The 16,978-nt window shown below is 38.5% G+C and overlaps 1 protein-coding gene across 1 annotated transcript in view; it reads left to right on the top strand.

Annotated features, from left to right (window-relative positions):
- The window catches only part of ADAMTS16 (ADAM metallopeptidase with thrombospondin type 1 motif 16), a 1,625,291-nt gene that overhangs the window by 369,551 nt on the left and 1,238,762 nt on the right, over positions 1-16,978 (top strand). The window contains exon 8 of the mRNA XM_044065078.1: positions 16,604-16,709. Coding sequence (XP_043921013.1) covers positions 16,604-16,709 — 106 coding nt within the window. The remainder of the gene's footprint in view (positions 1-16,603; positions 16,710-16,978) is intronic.

The raw sequence follows: 16,978 nt of genomic DNA, 5'->3' as shown, positions 1-16,978 counted from the left end.
AGCCATTGATAAACAAGTTAAACAGCAAAGGTACTAGAATGGAGCCTTGTGGAACTCCAACAGCTATAGAAAGGAAGAAGGATAATTCATCCTGCCATTTCCTTGCTTGATGCCTTTTAGAGAGCTAACTCAGAAACCAAATAAGTGTGGTAGTTAATAGTCTGAACTAGGAGAGTTTTGGTTAGCAATACTTGATGGTTAACTGTGTTAATGATCCAAAAATAATGCTGAGGATAATTGGCCAGAGTTTCAATGGTGATGTATTGTATCTGTGAAATTTAGTAAGGCAGTACCATGATTGGATCTAAATTCATGTTATGTGAGAAAGAGAGAGAGAGAGAAGGTTGTTTTTGGTAATATGTGTAATGAGTTGGTAGTGAATGTGCTTATCCAAACTCTTAGATGAGGGAGAGAAAGAATGGAAATTGGTCAATAGTTTGTGAACACATGAGATGAATATCCTTTGTGAAATGAATAGGATTTTTTCCACAATGAAGGGACATAGTTTTCTAGGATAGAGTCGTTAATTAGACAGGATAAGCAATAATATCTACAGCTAGTTCAGGGTATTCAAATGGAAGTTGATCAGGTGTAGTAGTTGTGGTCTTCAGATTATGAAGCTACTTTTTAACTGCTGTTGTGGAGACTGAGGTGAGTATGAAGGTATGTTATATGTTGGTAGATTGAGAGATGGCCACTGTGTATTTATGAGATTTGAAAAAGAAAAAGAAATATTAGAAATCAAAAAAGTTCCAGTCAATTCATACAAACAGTAAAACAACACCTTGGTCAATATCCAGGATGCCACCTCAGTCTTCACTGCCAGATGATTGTAGATCATTACTGTGCCCCCCCCCCCCCCCACACACACACACCAACAAAACCTCTGTGTGGAATAAGTGCTGATTTCTACAACAGGAGGCACAAATGTTTACATCAATAACAAACTTTTTTATCTTTTGAACAGTATATAAATGACTCTTTTTGCCTATATTTTCAGTACTTATTTTGAATTTTTTTACATGATGCTTTGAGCTTTTAGTGAAGCCCATAAGGGCAAGAGTCTCTTCTGTTAAGGAAATTAAATGCAAGCATTCAGATAAGGCCAGAATTTCATTCAAATAGTAAAAGCTGCAATATTTTAAACACACACACACACACACACACACACACACACACACACACACACACACACACACACGCGCGCGCGCGCACACACACACACACACACACACACAAAATTCTATCTATGTAAATGTGTGTATGTATTTATGTATTTGTTTATTGCTTGTTGACTACATTAGTGGACTGGGACAAGACCCTTTTCAGCCACTGCCTGGGTCATATAACAAATATACAAGACAAAAAAGCACATTGTAATTCAATGCAGTAAGGAAACCAAAGTATAAACATAAAACATAAGGAATATTGCCCAGATAGACAAAGGTAAATACACAAAACATACATATCAATACTGTTATACTGCAACAATGTGCATTGCCATTTAAAGCAGTAATTAAATAAGGTACATGCTCATAATGACAAAGGTAAAACAAGGGAGCTTGAAAAGCAAATCCACAGCATGTAGTGAAGTTACTGGAGCTATCAGTAGTAGAGCTACGATTACTGTAATGAAATATATAAGAAGTTTCTTTTTTATATCAACAGACTTTATTAAGCAAATTCATATTCAGAATAATTTCCAACAATATACAGGTTAATTTTATTTGCAAAACACAATAAATCTGCAATGAGCCCCTAACATTTTGCCATAGCTTACAGTCCTTTCTTTTCTACCACCCAGATACTATCAAAATCTACAACAGAGCAAAACAAATGTATGATTTGCTATGCATTGTTAGCTAAATATTGAAAAAGAAACAAACAAAATAAAATAGAAAAATCCAAGATATATAAGGTAACAACTATTTACAATATATACATTAATTCACAAAATCATACAAATACTAATGTTGTCTTATCTTTACCCATTCAAAGTCCCGTCTAGCATTTCTAGATTTTCTTTCAAATATTTCAGTCTTGGTGACCATCCCAAGGCAAATTTTGGACTTATTTCTGTTTCTTCTCCCACACCTAGCAAATATTGGTCTTCAAATAATGTAACAGTTTTGTCTTTTAGTTTGCCTAACAGCCATCTAAATCCTGTCTGAAATTTTGCATTTCATCACAAGCCAAAATATGTTTCCAGTCACCTATATTGTTGGACTTAAATCTCCAATAATCATCCTTCCCACAGGAAACATACTTTCAGGTCTAACCAGTGTCAGGGGTGTAGCCAGAAATTTACATTTTGTAGTCAAACCTAGTATTCTTGCCCTACCACTTATCCTTGCCTGGTGATAAATAAATATTTCTGAAGGCACTTCCATGTGTAAATTTTAATTTGCCTTGTACACATTGTCCACCCAGCCATTTGCCTTATTTCCTCATTGTTGTGATCCATTGCTCTTTGTGTAACAGCAATTCCCTAAACTCCATGAACATGCCCTTATTAACTATAACCGACAACTCTGTCTTTATGTATTTGTGCTGTAATTATGCCTCAGAAATTTGGAATTCTATTCCTTCCACCATCAGATAAAAAAAACACCTGTCTAGATTCAAAAACATTTTAAAAACCTTGGCTCTGCTCTTGCATCTCCCCAGGCTAGACTACCCTGGCCCTTACACACCTGTATTATCTCTATATACCTCAATAAAGCAAATTCCCAGTGCAAAGTTCCATCTATTTTCTATCCCTTTTCCCTTGCTGCCAGTTCTACTGTCACTTCTGTCAATTTTTATATCCAGCAAAATTGCAACTCATACGTACTACCTTCTATCTCAGCTTTACTACAACTGTCATTTTCTCTATATCACCTAACAAAAATACACTCTTCACGTTTCCTGATCTACTCTTTAATTTGTACTCTTACAATCTCCACTCTGCTTTTTACTCATATCTCCTGCACATAAATGTAAAAGTGTAATTTGACATTTTATTCATCACTGTATATGCCAGTTTGTATTGTTATCATCATCATCATCAATATCACCCTTTTCACCATTTTCTACGTGGGGTTGGGTTGTCCTCCAGGTTTTTGAGATTATATTTTGAAGTATCCTACATATCTCCTTTTCTACAATATCTAAAATAGGAGCAGAGCATTACGGGTCTGTGTTTCCCTATTTAATATGAATTTTTAAAAAAATAGCGCTCCCTAAATCAGTTATCTACAACATCTGCTGCAATTTCAAGTATTCTTCCCTTTCCTAACTCTTTAGCTGTAGAATTAGCTGGATTGCCTTAACAAATCTGTTAATATTTGGTGCTTCTAGATCCCTCTTATCTTTGGAAAGAATTATCCTGTCCATTTTACTCTCTATATCTCACCAGCTCATAGGAAGTCCTTCTTCTAATCATTTACCTTAACAATAACAAACTTATTTCTCATTGACCAGAACATATGTCCTGTATATGACCTGCAGAATCTGGACCTTATGGCCCAAGTCTATATGTTAATACCTCCATTCTTTCAGGTTGTTTTGTGTCTTCTGTAAAATATTCTTGTATATTGACATCATTAACTCTTTATGTGTCCCTGATAATCAGACTCCTATGTATTTTTGTTTCCTTTCTTCGTAACATTGACAAAATTCCTACACTTGTATACTGTGCACATATTGCTCTAGTTTTCCATTCATTCACTTATACCCCCATAACTTGTCCAGAAGTTTTAGTATGTCTTCTTCAGAATTTGACAGTGTCGTTAGAATATCATCAGCATACAATGCCACCTGTAACTCTCTTCTCCCACCAGTACTGTAGAGTGCCTCAATGTGTTTGCTGAAGGTTCTAAATAAATAGTAAACAATAAAGGGGAGAGTAGGCAACCTTGTCTAGTGCCCCTAGATAACTTCATTGCCTCCATCCATTCTGCCTTTAACTTCACTCTCACTGTTACTCCCACATAATCTTCTAATCAAATTTGTAAAACCATGTGGCATCCCCATTTGTTCCAAAATTAAAAATAAACATCTGCAATCTAACCTGCCAAAAGCTTTTTCTGCATCTGGGGAGATGACCACTAGTGGTTTTCCAGATATATGTGCATCTTTTATGACCAACAATATATGAAGAATGTTATGTAATAAAACAATTAAACCAAAAAAGTTACAAAATACAATCTATTCAATTTTTATAAATTGCAATATCATACTAAAAACTAATAACTAATTTTTTCTATAACATGCTTTTGTCTTTGTATTAGTAAATTACAGATATCAGCAAGTTACGTAGTGTACACATGGTTTTAGTTTTACCGCATGGCCCCTGTATCCCACATACCCATGTTACTATTGTATTCTGAGACTAATGCTGTGGTGTTTCAGAGCAATGGCAAGCTCTTTCATGACCTAAATAGTAATTTGCCTAATTTCTCCAAGGTTCTGCAATGCATCGTTTGAATAAATATGTAGGAAGCTATGGATGGTGAAGTCCTGTACATCAATACGATGAACATGGAAAAATACTTTCACCTTCTATTCAGAAGATGTGGTTTTAGTGTTTATACTGATGTGCGAAGATTGTTAGTTTAGAAGTACATGATTCTGGTGAATACACTTGTCTGTTTTGTGACATTCATTCATCCATGAATAGAGTTTCTGCCTAAATGTGATTCATGTATCTTAACAGTATTATTTTTTACTTTTTTCCTTGCTTACAGATTCCTGCTGTCTACAGTCTTTCCTTTGATGTTTCTGTCTTGTATAGACAAAAAATGGTTTTAGATTTGTTACCTGGTACTGTTTGTATCTGTTTAACTACCCTGGTCAAATATCTTCTATTGTTACTACTGAAAATGTTCCACTTCTGTAGACTTTTGTTTCAGCCTGAATAAAGGTTTAAAGTTTAGCTTAAGTTGTGCAGGTTCCATACTTCATAATGTTATTTCCTAATGTCTTGTACTCTGTCACAATTTCAGGCTATGGTGACACTATTACTCTCTGGTTTGCAACACTTATGGGCTGCAGTATTTCAGTGTGTAAGTCATTGCTTCTACTAGCGCTTTTCTTGCAGGATGCTCTGTTAAGTGTACATTCTGACATAGCTATTTAGCTAGTGTAGGGTCTTCCTGTCTGTGTAACCTTAGTCAATGGTGTGTACCTTTAGGACTTTTTAAGACTATGCCTTGGTCTTTTTTGGATTCATACTGTTTGATACCCTTTGTCTGGGTTAAGTAAATGTATATCTGCACCTAATTCAACTGCCTATTTCTCCACGCTACTTTCACAACTCTTTATTGTAGGGAAATATTTTCTTGTTTTAATTTGAGAATGTTATCAGTGGTATGAACCACCTTGACAAATCTGGTTTATATTTTTGTCTGAGAAATATAATACTGTTTTTTTCACCATGAACACATTCTAAATCTGTATTTTTTTCTAGTAGTAGTCTTCTTACATACCTACTGCCCTTTTACTGTATTATCATACTGCCTGAGACTAACATGCTTTACATGTATTTTCCAATAATTTAGACATTGCACTCAAGTAACCTGGCAATTGCACAATAACAGACTTCAATCTCATCCATTTTAGGAGATAAATGAAAGTTATGTACTTACCATGCAGACAGATCTATGTTGTCTGCTTCTATCCTTTCTCAACCATTTGTTGTTCATATCTGACCTTGGAACCATCTTTGGCCACTCTAGACTTTGGGATCCGAAGCTCAGGTTCCTTCCCTTACCCATAATCCCCATCCTATCTACAAAATTACTTCAGATCAAGTTTACCCATAATTCCACAAAGAGTGGAAACTCATCTATAACAAACAGAATCCCATGTATAACCAACCACTTATATTCTTATCTGGAGCTTAAGGAACATGTGAAAAGTAGCAAGTGATAGATATGACCACAATACCAGAAACCTGGAAAGAAATTAACTTTTCAATTATGGAAAGGGGGAGGAGTGGGAGAGTTGAGGAAGAATGGAGGCAGACAACACAAATGTATCATTGTGGTAAGTACTTGACTTTTTATCTGTTGTCTCTTCCATCCATTCCTGAACAGATGAGGCAGAGTCCCCAGTGAGAGATCTGTGAGGTGGTTTTATGAAAGTTATTGTGGAGAATGGCTGAATGGAAAGCTACCATATTTTTGGAGAGAGCAAGTCCAATTTGTAATGAGAACTGAAAGTGTAAATATTTGACCAGATGGCAGCCACACTAATATCATCAACAGATGTCCTTGAAAAAAAGCAGTGGAAGAAGACACAGATCTGGTTGAATAGACTTTGCTGGGTCTATTCAAGGTAAGGCCCTCCCCTTATTCAGGAGAGATACAGTCAGATAGCAGTCTTGATAAGGCTACTTTATTGACTCCTTGTCTTAGTTTGGCTTTGGAGAAAGAGACAAACAGTTGATCAGACTTCCTAATATGTTTGGTGTGGTGAAGGTAGAAATGGAGCTGAAAAATGCATGCCCAGCAAGTGTAGCATATATTCCCCTTTGTTGCAAAAATTAAGGAAGGAAACTAGAAGATGGATTGGTTTATTGAAGTTTAAGTTGCCATTTTTGGAGTAAAGGATGGGTTTGTCTATAAAGATACTCTGTCCTTGTAAACAACAATATACAGAGGCTTGCAAGACAGGGCTTGCAGTTCTGATACTGTCTGAGCTGACATGACTGCCACCAGAAATAGTGTTTTCTGAGTAAGAAACTTGATATCTGCCTTGGCTTTAGGTTTAAAGGCATGATAGATTAAAGTCTCTAGCAAAATTCTCACACCTCAAGGAGGAGTAAGATTACTAAGGACATATCGTAGAAGGAAAGCACCCCTTAAAATGTCTTGGATAATCTAAGGGAGGCTACCGATGAATGATTTCCCCCCTATGTAAAAATCATGAATCACAGCTACCTGAACCTTAATGATAGAATAGCAAGCTCCGCCTTGAAGAATGGGAGCCAAGAAGTCCAAAATAGCAGGAAGATGAGCCAAAATGGGTTCCAGATTCTGTTAAGTGGCCCAGACATAAAATCTTTTACACATGCTTTTGTAGATGGTCTCTGAGAAAAAGAAAGAATGTGGTTAATTGGAGAGGAAAGCCTGGACTGACTAGCTACCATTGGAGTTGGAGAAATAAAGAGGTTATTTTGTGAGTCTGAATGTCCAGGTGAGGCATTATGGATGGGTGAGAGAGAAGGTCTGGACTGGGGTCCAGCACCTAAGACGGATGTACCAAGTGTGACCATAGGAAGGGAAACCACACCTGTCAAGACCAGAAAGGGGACATGTGGATGACTATGATCTTCCTTTCTGATGCTTTCTGCAGCAATTTGGGGATGAGGATAGTAGGGGGAAAGGGATATAGGAGTCTGGAGAGCCAACTGCGAGTCAGAGCATCCCTTTATGACTCCCCATCTTGTATAATCAGGGGGAAGAACCAGCTGCATTTCATGTGAGGGAAGTGAAAAGATGGTAGGATGGTTGGCCCCAGCAACAAAAATATTCTCCACCATTATTGGATTGAGGGACCACTTGTAAGGTAAGAGGATGGACCTGCTGAACCTTCTGCCAGCACATTGGATTTCTCTGGAATGTGTCTTGCTATCAGAAAGTAATTGGAAGGTATAGCCCACTACCATACTCTCATTGTGTCTTCATAGAACAGGTAAGATCATCGTCCCCCTTGTTTACTGATGTACCACATTTCTGACATGTCCATATAGATCAAAATCACTCTCAGAGATAGAATGTCCAGAAAAGCCTGCAAAACTAGGAGAACAGCTCTCAAGAATGCTGGTGAGAAAATTGTCCTTGGAGAGGGTCCATGTTCCTTGGGCCATCTTTCCCATATAGTACCCTACCACCACAAATGGGAAGTGTCCATGGTCACCGTGGCAGTGGGAGAAGGAGGGACAACGGGTCAATCTTGAGATACTTTTGGTAGCCAAAGCCACCATGTTATGTTTGTCCACCAAACACCTGTCAAACAAATTGAAAAGCTCATGGATTGATGTCTGATGGACAACTATACTTAAAGCATCCATTGAAGAATGTTCATGTGGTACCTCATATGGGAATCAGAGTGACTGAGGCAGACATAGACTCTAGAAGTTGAAGAATTAATCTGCCAGGTGGCCTTTTTGTAGGAAAGGATGTGTGACACTTGATTCTGTAGGGTTGTCAACTTATTCTCTGGAAGTTTTGCAGTATGACCAGTTGTGTCCAAATGTGCCCCAGTGTGCTTTTTCTTCTGAGCTGGAATCTGCTTGGATTTATCTGGGTTTACCATAATGCTAGGATTAGACCACGGATGAAGCAAGGCATCACTGGCATGGGGTGAAGATCCCTGGTAGGAGCAGAAATGAGCCAGTTCAGAACCACTGCAGTCTGAGATGAGGTGCGACCACCACCATGTACTTGGTGAACACTGGTGGTGGGGGGAACCCTGTGGTCTCACCCTGTTGTGAGACTAAAGGGCAGGGTCCTGAGCTGAAAATGTCTGGCTCCCAGCTGGAAGTAGAGAAGTCTTCTGGATCACTCTCCATCATATTATGGTAGTATTCATCCTGAAGGTCTATAGGGTGCATCCAGTCATTCGTCCTCAACTAAAAGAGTATGGACTGAACCATGTCCATCCAAAACTTCATCTGTTTAACATGTTGACTGAGCTGAATGAGGTCCAAAATGGGCCTGAGGTCCCCAACCTTTTTTGGTGCCAAAAAGAATCTTGAGTAAGTTCCGGATCTGTGTTGGTCTAGTGGGATGTCCTGAGTGCCTCATTTTTCTACCAGCTTTTTTATTTCTTTGGCAGATGCTCTTCTTTGAGAGGATGGAATGTCCAGGGGGCAAAGAAAGGGCAATTAATGCCTCTGGAGACAATCTTCTACACCCAGGTGTCCTCGGTGATGGATTCCCAGGTTTCAGTTTGCGAGATGAGTGGCACCTGAAAGCCTCTAAAGATTAGGAATCAGGCAAACATTCAGGAGTACTGATAAGACTTCTCAGAGAATGGACCCCAGAAGGCTTAGTTTTGTGGACTTCCTCTGCAATGGGACAATGTCCACTATTAGAGTTCCCATATACCACAGGGTTCTATCTCCAGAAGTGTCTGAGGAAAATCCTTGGGACTTCTGGAACCACAATTTATTGCCATCTTTCTGGTTCCTGGAGAAGGACCTATGGAGCATAGAAAACCATATTCCAATGACTGGGTTTTCCTGTCTTTCCTCTATTCCTAAAAACTGTGCTCTTGTCCTTTGGTCTGGAGAGAGCTGAACAATTTAAAGGAGACTTTACAAGGGACAACTTAAAATGCTCCACAAAGTCACACAAGTGCATCCAAGCAAGTCTCCTTATGGTAATGCCTGTACCTGAGGCTCTCAATTTGCCTTCCATGGCACTGGAAATTAAGCACATCAAAGTGTTTGAAAGAGAATGAAGGGTGGCCAGTTGCAAGTCTGCCATTATCTTGGCCTCTCAAATCTCTCTGAAATCTTGTCACAGTTGCCAGATAGTTCAGTGCCCATAGAATGAAGGTTGCTGAAGCCTAAACCCATTTACTAAACCTGTCCAATGGTCCAGACTCCCTTTTAGAGGGATGGACAGAGGAGCTATCTTTAGCCAGAATTTTTTTCATGACCACCACTACTACCATAGAATCAATCACTGGACCCTTGCTCCAGTTTGCATGGTATCAGTTCAGCCATGTCTGGTTCCGTCCACACCTGCTTTGAAATTAGGATGTACATCTCATCCACTGGAGAGACCACCCAAGACACAGCTGGGCCAGACCCAAAGGCTTTGAGGAATACTGTCTCCAGTTGGGAAGGAGCTTCAGAATCTTCACAAATGAGACATCCTGATGAGATGACCTGGGGGACCCATTTCCTTCATCAAATCAGTGTCTTCAATAATAGACTCCCGTGAGGAGTCCACATGTCTCCTCTTGCACATATGCTTCTGAGGAGGCCCTATGGTGAGATGCTGCAGTGAGGACTCAGACGATAAGTCAGAGCCCTGGGAATGGGCAGCCTTGAGGCTTGATGGAATGAACTGTCTTTACAGGATAAGAAGATCTGGATTAGGAAATAGGGGCTTTCAGTGATGGATGTGCAGAGTCTAGCAAATAAGGGAAGCTTAGTTAGCAGGAAGGGAGAAAGCTGTATCTACAGCCTAGAGGGGGAACCCAAAACCACTCTGGGAGGAACAAAGGCATTCAGCTCTGGTTCATCTTGGAGTGCTGGCCAGCTAGGTTCAGAAGCCAAATGTGGTTCTGTGCTTTCTAGAGTGAAAGCTCAGAGTGATGGTTCTGACACCTTGAGAGTCAATCCCCCACTGCCTGAGCCAGTGGCTTTGGATGGATCAGCCAAGTCACCAGAGTAGAAGATGACCAAGTCTTTGGGTCTGATGAGGGCAATCCCTGGATAAAACTTGGGTCCAGAGAACGCATAGCTGGAGGACAGATCAGGGCAGTAGTAACTACTGGTAGAGGGAAAGGACTGAAACTCATGGTACAATAGGAGTGGGATCTGGGAGAACCTCCAACTGAATTTGGATCCCAAGGAACTTTCTCATTGTCTTCTCCATGTTCACTTTGTGAGTCTTCTTCTAGACCTGACTGACCTTATGGCTGATGAAGTAGATGAAAACCTGGAGGAGTGGTTCATCACCCTTTCTTGCAGACAGGCAGAATGGAGTCTTGGGGTTACCAGCTCCAGAGAGACAGAATATTGTTTCTATATGAGAAGGAATAAAGGATCTAATGACAATCTGATCCTAAAAGGATGTTGCATCTGATGACCTAGGCATCTTGGAAGCAGAGCTGAAGATACAACAGAAGAGGCAGATTGGTAAGGAGAGTGCTTCTTAGCCTCTTTGACTATTTTGTTGAACTTTTCACTGCCCTTTTCCCCCTTATGTCTGCCCAAAAACTTTCTGGCAGATAGAGAATATCAGACATTGAAGAAGAGGAAGGTGAGGCAGGGATGAGTTTCTCACAGGGGCTGGAAGAAGTCTCTTCAGAACTAACTAATAATAATGCTTCATAATGGTCCTCTGGCCAAAGCAGTATAGATGGAGCAATCTACTTCAAGATGCCCCAAATACAGATTGTAGATACGCATAGCATGTGTTTCCAAATTTGGGATTTTGTGGCTGCAGTTGGAGGGTTTCTCAGTCATTTTGTAAAGGTAAATAGAAAGCACAATAAAAGTCCATACAAAATAATACTACACACTATGAATACTTAGTTATGGAAATACTAATACATAACTATCGATCTTCACTAAAACCTGACTTCAATCTGCTAGAGAGAGGAGTGCAATGGTGTGAGGAACAACATAAAGTTTTTTTCTTTTAAGGGTAAGGAGAGGTGTAAAGCTTAGAAAAGGTGAGCTACAAGAAGAAGAAATTGGAAACTTAGTGTAAATACCCTAGAAAAGAAATAATTAGACTTATCTGAGTCTCCTGAGCAATGGACAATGTCTTACTCTAATGATCGCCAAATGAGATCTGAGATAAGATAGGGATAAGAGAGGATTATGGATCAAGAACCTGAGCTTTAGATCCTAAAGTCTACAGTAGCCAAAGATAGATCCAAAGATCAATTTATTGAGTAATAGACTGAAGAGACAACATCAGATCTTCTCTCATCCAAGAGGTAGAACAGGTTGTAAAAGTTAATAAACAATGTAATGCAGCTGTTAATCCCAAACACAGACAGTCAAAGATTTTGGATGCAAACAAATTTTATTATGAAGTATCGATGTTGGAATCTTACAACATATTTTAAGATTCAACCGTATACTCAGATGGAATTCCTTTTATATCTTAAATTTAGAAAAAATAAACTATTACTTCATACAAAGTTCAAAGCTTTCTCAAATTTTAATTACACATAAACACACACTTCTAAAGCTGTAAAAAGTAACCAGATGAAAAGTTATAGATACAAAAGTAATTTGATTTTGACAGGTTAATGTGTTCCTTTTCAACAGACTTATCTTTTATAAAATGCCTAACTTTTCCCAAGCCTAAATAATTACAAAAACACTTAAATCTGTTTACTAAACTCTAATAAACTCTAACAAAGTCAAACTTTTCTTCTTAGCTAATATGTAAAATACATATATAAAACTGTTGCAATACTTTAAACTAGCTGTGTATAAAAATATAAGCATTAATAGACATAAAAAATAACATATCCATATCAAGGTGTAACAATGCTGCTGTCACTTATTCAGAATCTAGCCATGTAACCCTTTTTTCACATTTGAAAGAGAGCATGTCTACAGCTGGTATGCAAGGGTTATCACTAGCATTTGATACCAGTTTTACTAAATGTCCACACTGCTCAGTTTTATACATATTTTCAAGACATAACAGTCCTTTACAGGGCTATGCTGCTGAGTTCTCTACATAGTTTCATGGCATAACAGTCATTTTGCTAGCTCAATAAAGCTTAGATTCATTATAGGCAGTTCAAGACATCCATTTTTGTAAAGCAGTAGGCAAAGACCTTTTCAGTATGTACTTTGCTATCATTTATATAATTTTATTCTTATGCTTATTATGTCAATGCTCTGTCTTTAACTGTGAAGTAATTGTATTCTTTAATTTACACAATTATGACCTTACGATTTTGTTATGAGAAAATCTGCCTCTTTTGAGCTTCCATTTGTAAGGTAACACTGGCTCTAAGACGTAATGCCTTTTTGACTTTGTCATAGTTCTGGAAATCAGAATGGTCTCTGTTGCTTCCAGTTATCTAGGCTAATAAGATGCTGACCCATTCATCTCAGTCCCTTCCATTTCGGTGGGTGTAACACTTGAAGATACTAAGATACACCGCATGGTCCTCCTGCCAGGTAAGTCATTTTAATGGTGGTGCTGTCCATGAGGTAACCATTGACTTAGCTGTTATGACCTTCCCTTCACCTTTAACCCCAATAGTTTTTAATAATGATTGTATAATGGTCCATGTGGAATACATGAGTTCATATTATAAGCTCGAAGGTCCTGTCCAGTGAAAACAAAAAGAGCGACACATATTTACCGAACCGTGAATACACCGAACGCCATAAACCGCGAAATTTAAAATCATGAACTGTCATACTCAGCCAACCCCACTGCCCACGACATACTACCTACCCAAACAAAATAAATAAACCACATACATACACTATATCTATGCACTTAACTTAGCCCGCACCCTAACCCTAAGGTCTGTAACTATCGCACACTTTCCTTACAGAGCTATACCGCAGACGGGCCAACTATGACGAATCAACATTTAGAATTTCCTGGTTTTGAACGTTCGCTGTTTTCATGGTTCGCGCAATATGTGTCGCTCTTTTCGTATTTGCTGGACAGGACCTTCGAGCTTATAATATGAACCCGAATACATATCTACACAGTGATGTGCTCAAAAAATTGTTAGTATGCCACAAGACTCTCTAAGTCTCTTCTCCCCCCCCCCCCTCTCTCTTTTTTTACTTTTTATTTTGGGGGTGGGAGGGATTAAACTGACATTGGCACCATCAACTGTCATTTCAAGACTTTGTCATCAATAACCTGGGCCAAAATGCTCACATTCTCCACAACTGAGGAACATTAAAGCAATGAAGACAACCAGTCTTCTAAAAATATAGCTTATTGTATCAAATATCAGTTCTTCATCGTAAAATTTTGTGGTTTAACCAAATGCACAGCAAATACTTTTAAATCATCCTATACTCAAGTCTTATGCAGCTGAAACACCATGTTTTATGTGGATCTCATGGTCTCTCTGGATTCCTCTGCTAGAAACAATTTTTTCTCACTGCAGGTCTTCCTTCACTGTAGTTGATTCTGTTTCCCACATTCACTGTTTGAATTACTAAGTTCCTTTTTACAAAGGGAAAATGTTCTCTCTCTCTCTCTCTCTGATTGAACTTCTTTCAGGTCTGATTTTATATTATATTAATTAGCTCATTAAACACTCCTGCTCATACTAATACAGTCAGGTAATTTTTGTGATTTTAAAGAAGTAAATGCAAATTAACAGAAGCTCCAATCTTTAGGAAGGAAACCTCACTAATTTCACAGAACTCTATGTAACACTGTTATAGACATTATTTCTTTACAATGAGCTCTTTATAGCATTGCTGTACACATTTATACAATTCTTTATAGATTTTTGGGACACTTGCACTCCAGATGTTGAGAACTACTGTGCTATACCACTTGTTCAAACTGATGCTTATTAGTGCTTTTCTATTCCTTTCTTCTGTATTAAATTCAGATGCACCGGATCTACAGTTAAAGTCCAAAATGGAGAAGAATGCAGGAAAGGACGATCTGTGCTCATACGAAGCAATATTTTAATTTCACTTCCGCGGTGGTGCAGTGGTAGCGTTGTTGCCTCACAGCAAGAGGTTCTCCTGTTCGATTCTCGGCTGGAGTGTGGGGAGTGCCTTCTGTGTGGAGTGTGCATGCCCTCCCCGCGGTTGGGTGGGAGTTCAAAAGACATGTGTAAATGGGCGTGCCTTTGTTGAAGGTTGAACATCGAGCTGACACCTTGGCATTCGTGAAAATTTACTGCCAATCATTAGCAGACCGGAGTTCCGTTGTGGTGACCCCTAACTGGGAAAAGCCAAACGACAACAACATCGTGATGCACTGCTACTTCTGAAGTTCTGTAAATTCAAGTACATTAGGCTTCTTCAGTAAGTTAGCAATCTTTCAGTATATAAATGATTGCTGCCAAAATCAAATGCATTAACTTCATATTGTTAAACAGAAAGTTCAAGCATAGCATATTGTCCCTTGTGGATGTATTTTTATTCTTTCTAAAGTTAGACTAAAAATGTGAATTAGACAAATGGACCATACTTTAGCATTTCTTCCATGAGACCAGACTGGGCTTTATCAGAGCATATCATAACACTTGTAAATAGTGATAAATTTTGGAGGAAACAGACTTTGGGCATTCTTGAATACAACAGTGCTGTCTTCATGGAAGGAAGAAAATATGGCAACAGGCCAGGTATTATGTTTTAATCTGCAGCCTAGATGATTTCAGTAGTTAGACACTAGAAGTTGGGGCTTTTTAAAATGATATTATATTAGTAAGTAATATATGCTAATACCAAGATATATATTCAGCTAGACTGTGTGTGTGTGTGTGTGTGTGTGTGTGTGTGTGTGTGTGTGTGTGTGTGTGTGTGTGTGTGTGTGTGTGTGTGTGTGTGTGTGTGTGTGTGTGTGTGTGTGTGTGTGTGTGTGTGTGTGTGTGTGTGTGTGTGTGTGTGTGTGTGTGTGTGTGTGTGTGAGTATCTACTTTGAGACCAAACTGAAAGAGATTTACCTGAAGTGACTTCTTGAATTATGTTGTTCAGCATTCTGAATGAGTCAGAATAAAGACAGTTGTTCTTAGTGTGGGAAACAGAAAACAAAAGACAGATTGTGGGTAAACAATCCTTTACAAAGATAAAAACTAAAGTGCTAATTGCATCAGTTTTGGGTTCCAGTAAGACAAAGCTTTCCCACCAGCAGATACAGGATAAGGTCAGTTTGGCAAAGCATATTGTGGCAAAAGTGGAGAGATTACCAGGAATTGCTATGACTTTGTAAGTCATCTTTTTGTGCTAAGACTGCATTAACAGTTGGTGCTTGAATAAGAAAACCATTGCTGCAAGACTGGTTCTGTCTCTCCATCCCAGTGGTCCTGTGTATATGTAAGATCCAGTGGTCTTGTATCTAGTTATCTCATTTGCATATATAAACTTCATATTTTTGTGTGTTTCTTATGAAGTTGCATAGATATCTATATTGTGTACTATGGTTTCTGTTCCATCCATAACTAGCTGAATGCAGGCCTAATGAAGTGTGTTAAAATGTGGATATTATGTTTACTGTGGCATACTTCTGCTTTAGGCTTTGAAGAATTCTTTAGCCTCCTGAAGAGCATTGGTTAGTAAATTAGCTTTGTCCTCCTCTTCCTGGTACCTAAAACGGAATGTGGCATACAGTGTTTTATTGTTTGTTTGTTTAACTGCGGTGGTGGTGCTGAGGTAGCATTGTCGCCTCACAGTAAGACGTTGTCCTGTTCGATTCTCAGCTAGTGCATCTTCTGTGTGGAGACATGCATGAATGGGCGTACCTTCATTGAAGCTTGTGCGTCAGAGCTGGCAACTCAGCACGTAAAAATCTACTGCCAATCATTAGCGGACTGGAGTTCCGCTGTGGCAACCCCTAACCGGGAAAAGCCGAAAGACACAACAACATTGTTTGTTTGCTTAGCTAATCATTTATTGCAGATATTCAGCTACATAGAGATATCTGTCCAAGGGACTTAAATTTACCTGGAAAAACACTTCCTTTTCCTGGATTTTTGAAGCAATAAACCTAATGTTTAACATTTGCAGTTATGATGAATATATGCATACAATTACATTCTATTGCATACTCATCAAGGTAGGTACTGCAATGATTTGTATCCCCTTTATTTATATGAAGTTTGCATAAACTGAACATTTTTTCTTTAAAATAATATTTCCAAAAGTGCTTAATTTGTCCTATTATTTCTGTATTTTTCTGTTTTATTTCTTTAGGATTTGCACCAATTAGTGGAATGTGTAGCAAGTATCGTAGTTGCACTGTAAATGAAGACACTGGACTAGGACTGGCTTTTACTATTGCCCATGAATCAGGACACAAGTATGTACTACTCCTGTACTTGTACACTTGCATAATTTTGTTTAAAAATTAAGAAAAAGGCTGTATTCCTTACAAAACAACTTTTGTTGGGTCATGTTAAGCAAAATAATGATTTGTAATTAAGCATTGTATAGCTTCTTTGTAATCCTACATTATATGTGTTGTGGCCTTTGGGTCTCTCATTTTATATATGCTCTTTAGGTCTTTGCTGATCAAAGAACAGATATGATGCCATGCACAGGATCTTGCTGCTCTAAGGAATTTCATGA

The sequence above is a fragment of the Protopterus annectens genome, chromosome 3.part0, assembly GCF_019279795.1.
Source record: "Protopterus annectens isolate FY-2018-M chromosome 3.part0, PAN1.0, whole genome shotgun sequence".
Lineage (NCBI taxonomy): Eukaryota > Metazoa > Chordata > Ceratodontiformes > Protopteridae > Protopterus > Protopterus annectens.
The sequence above is the reverse complement of the archived record's forward strand: the minus strand, read 5'-3'. Positions and strand labels throughout refer to the sequence as shown.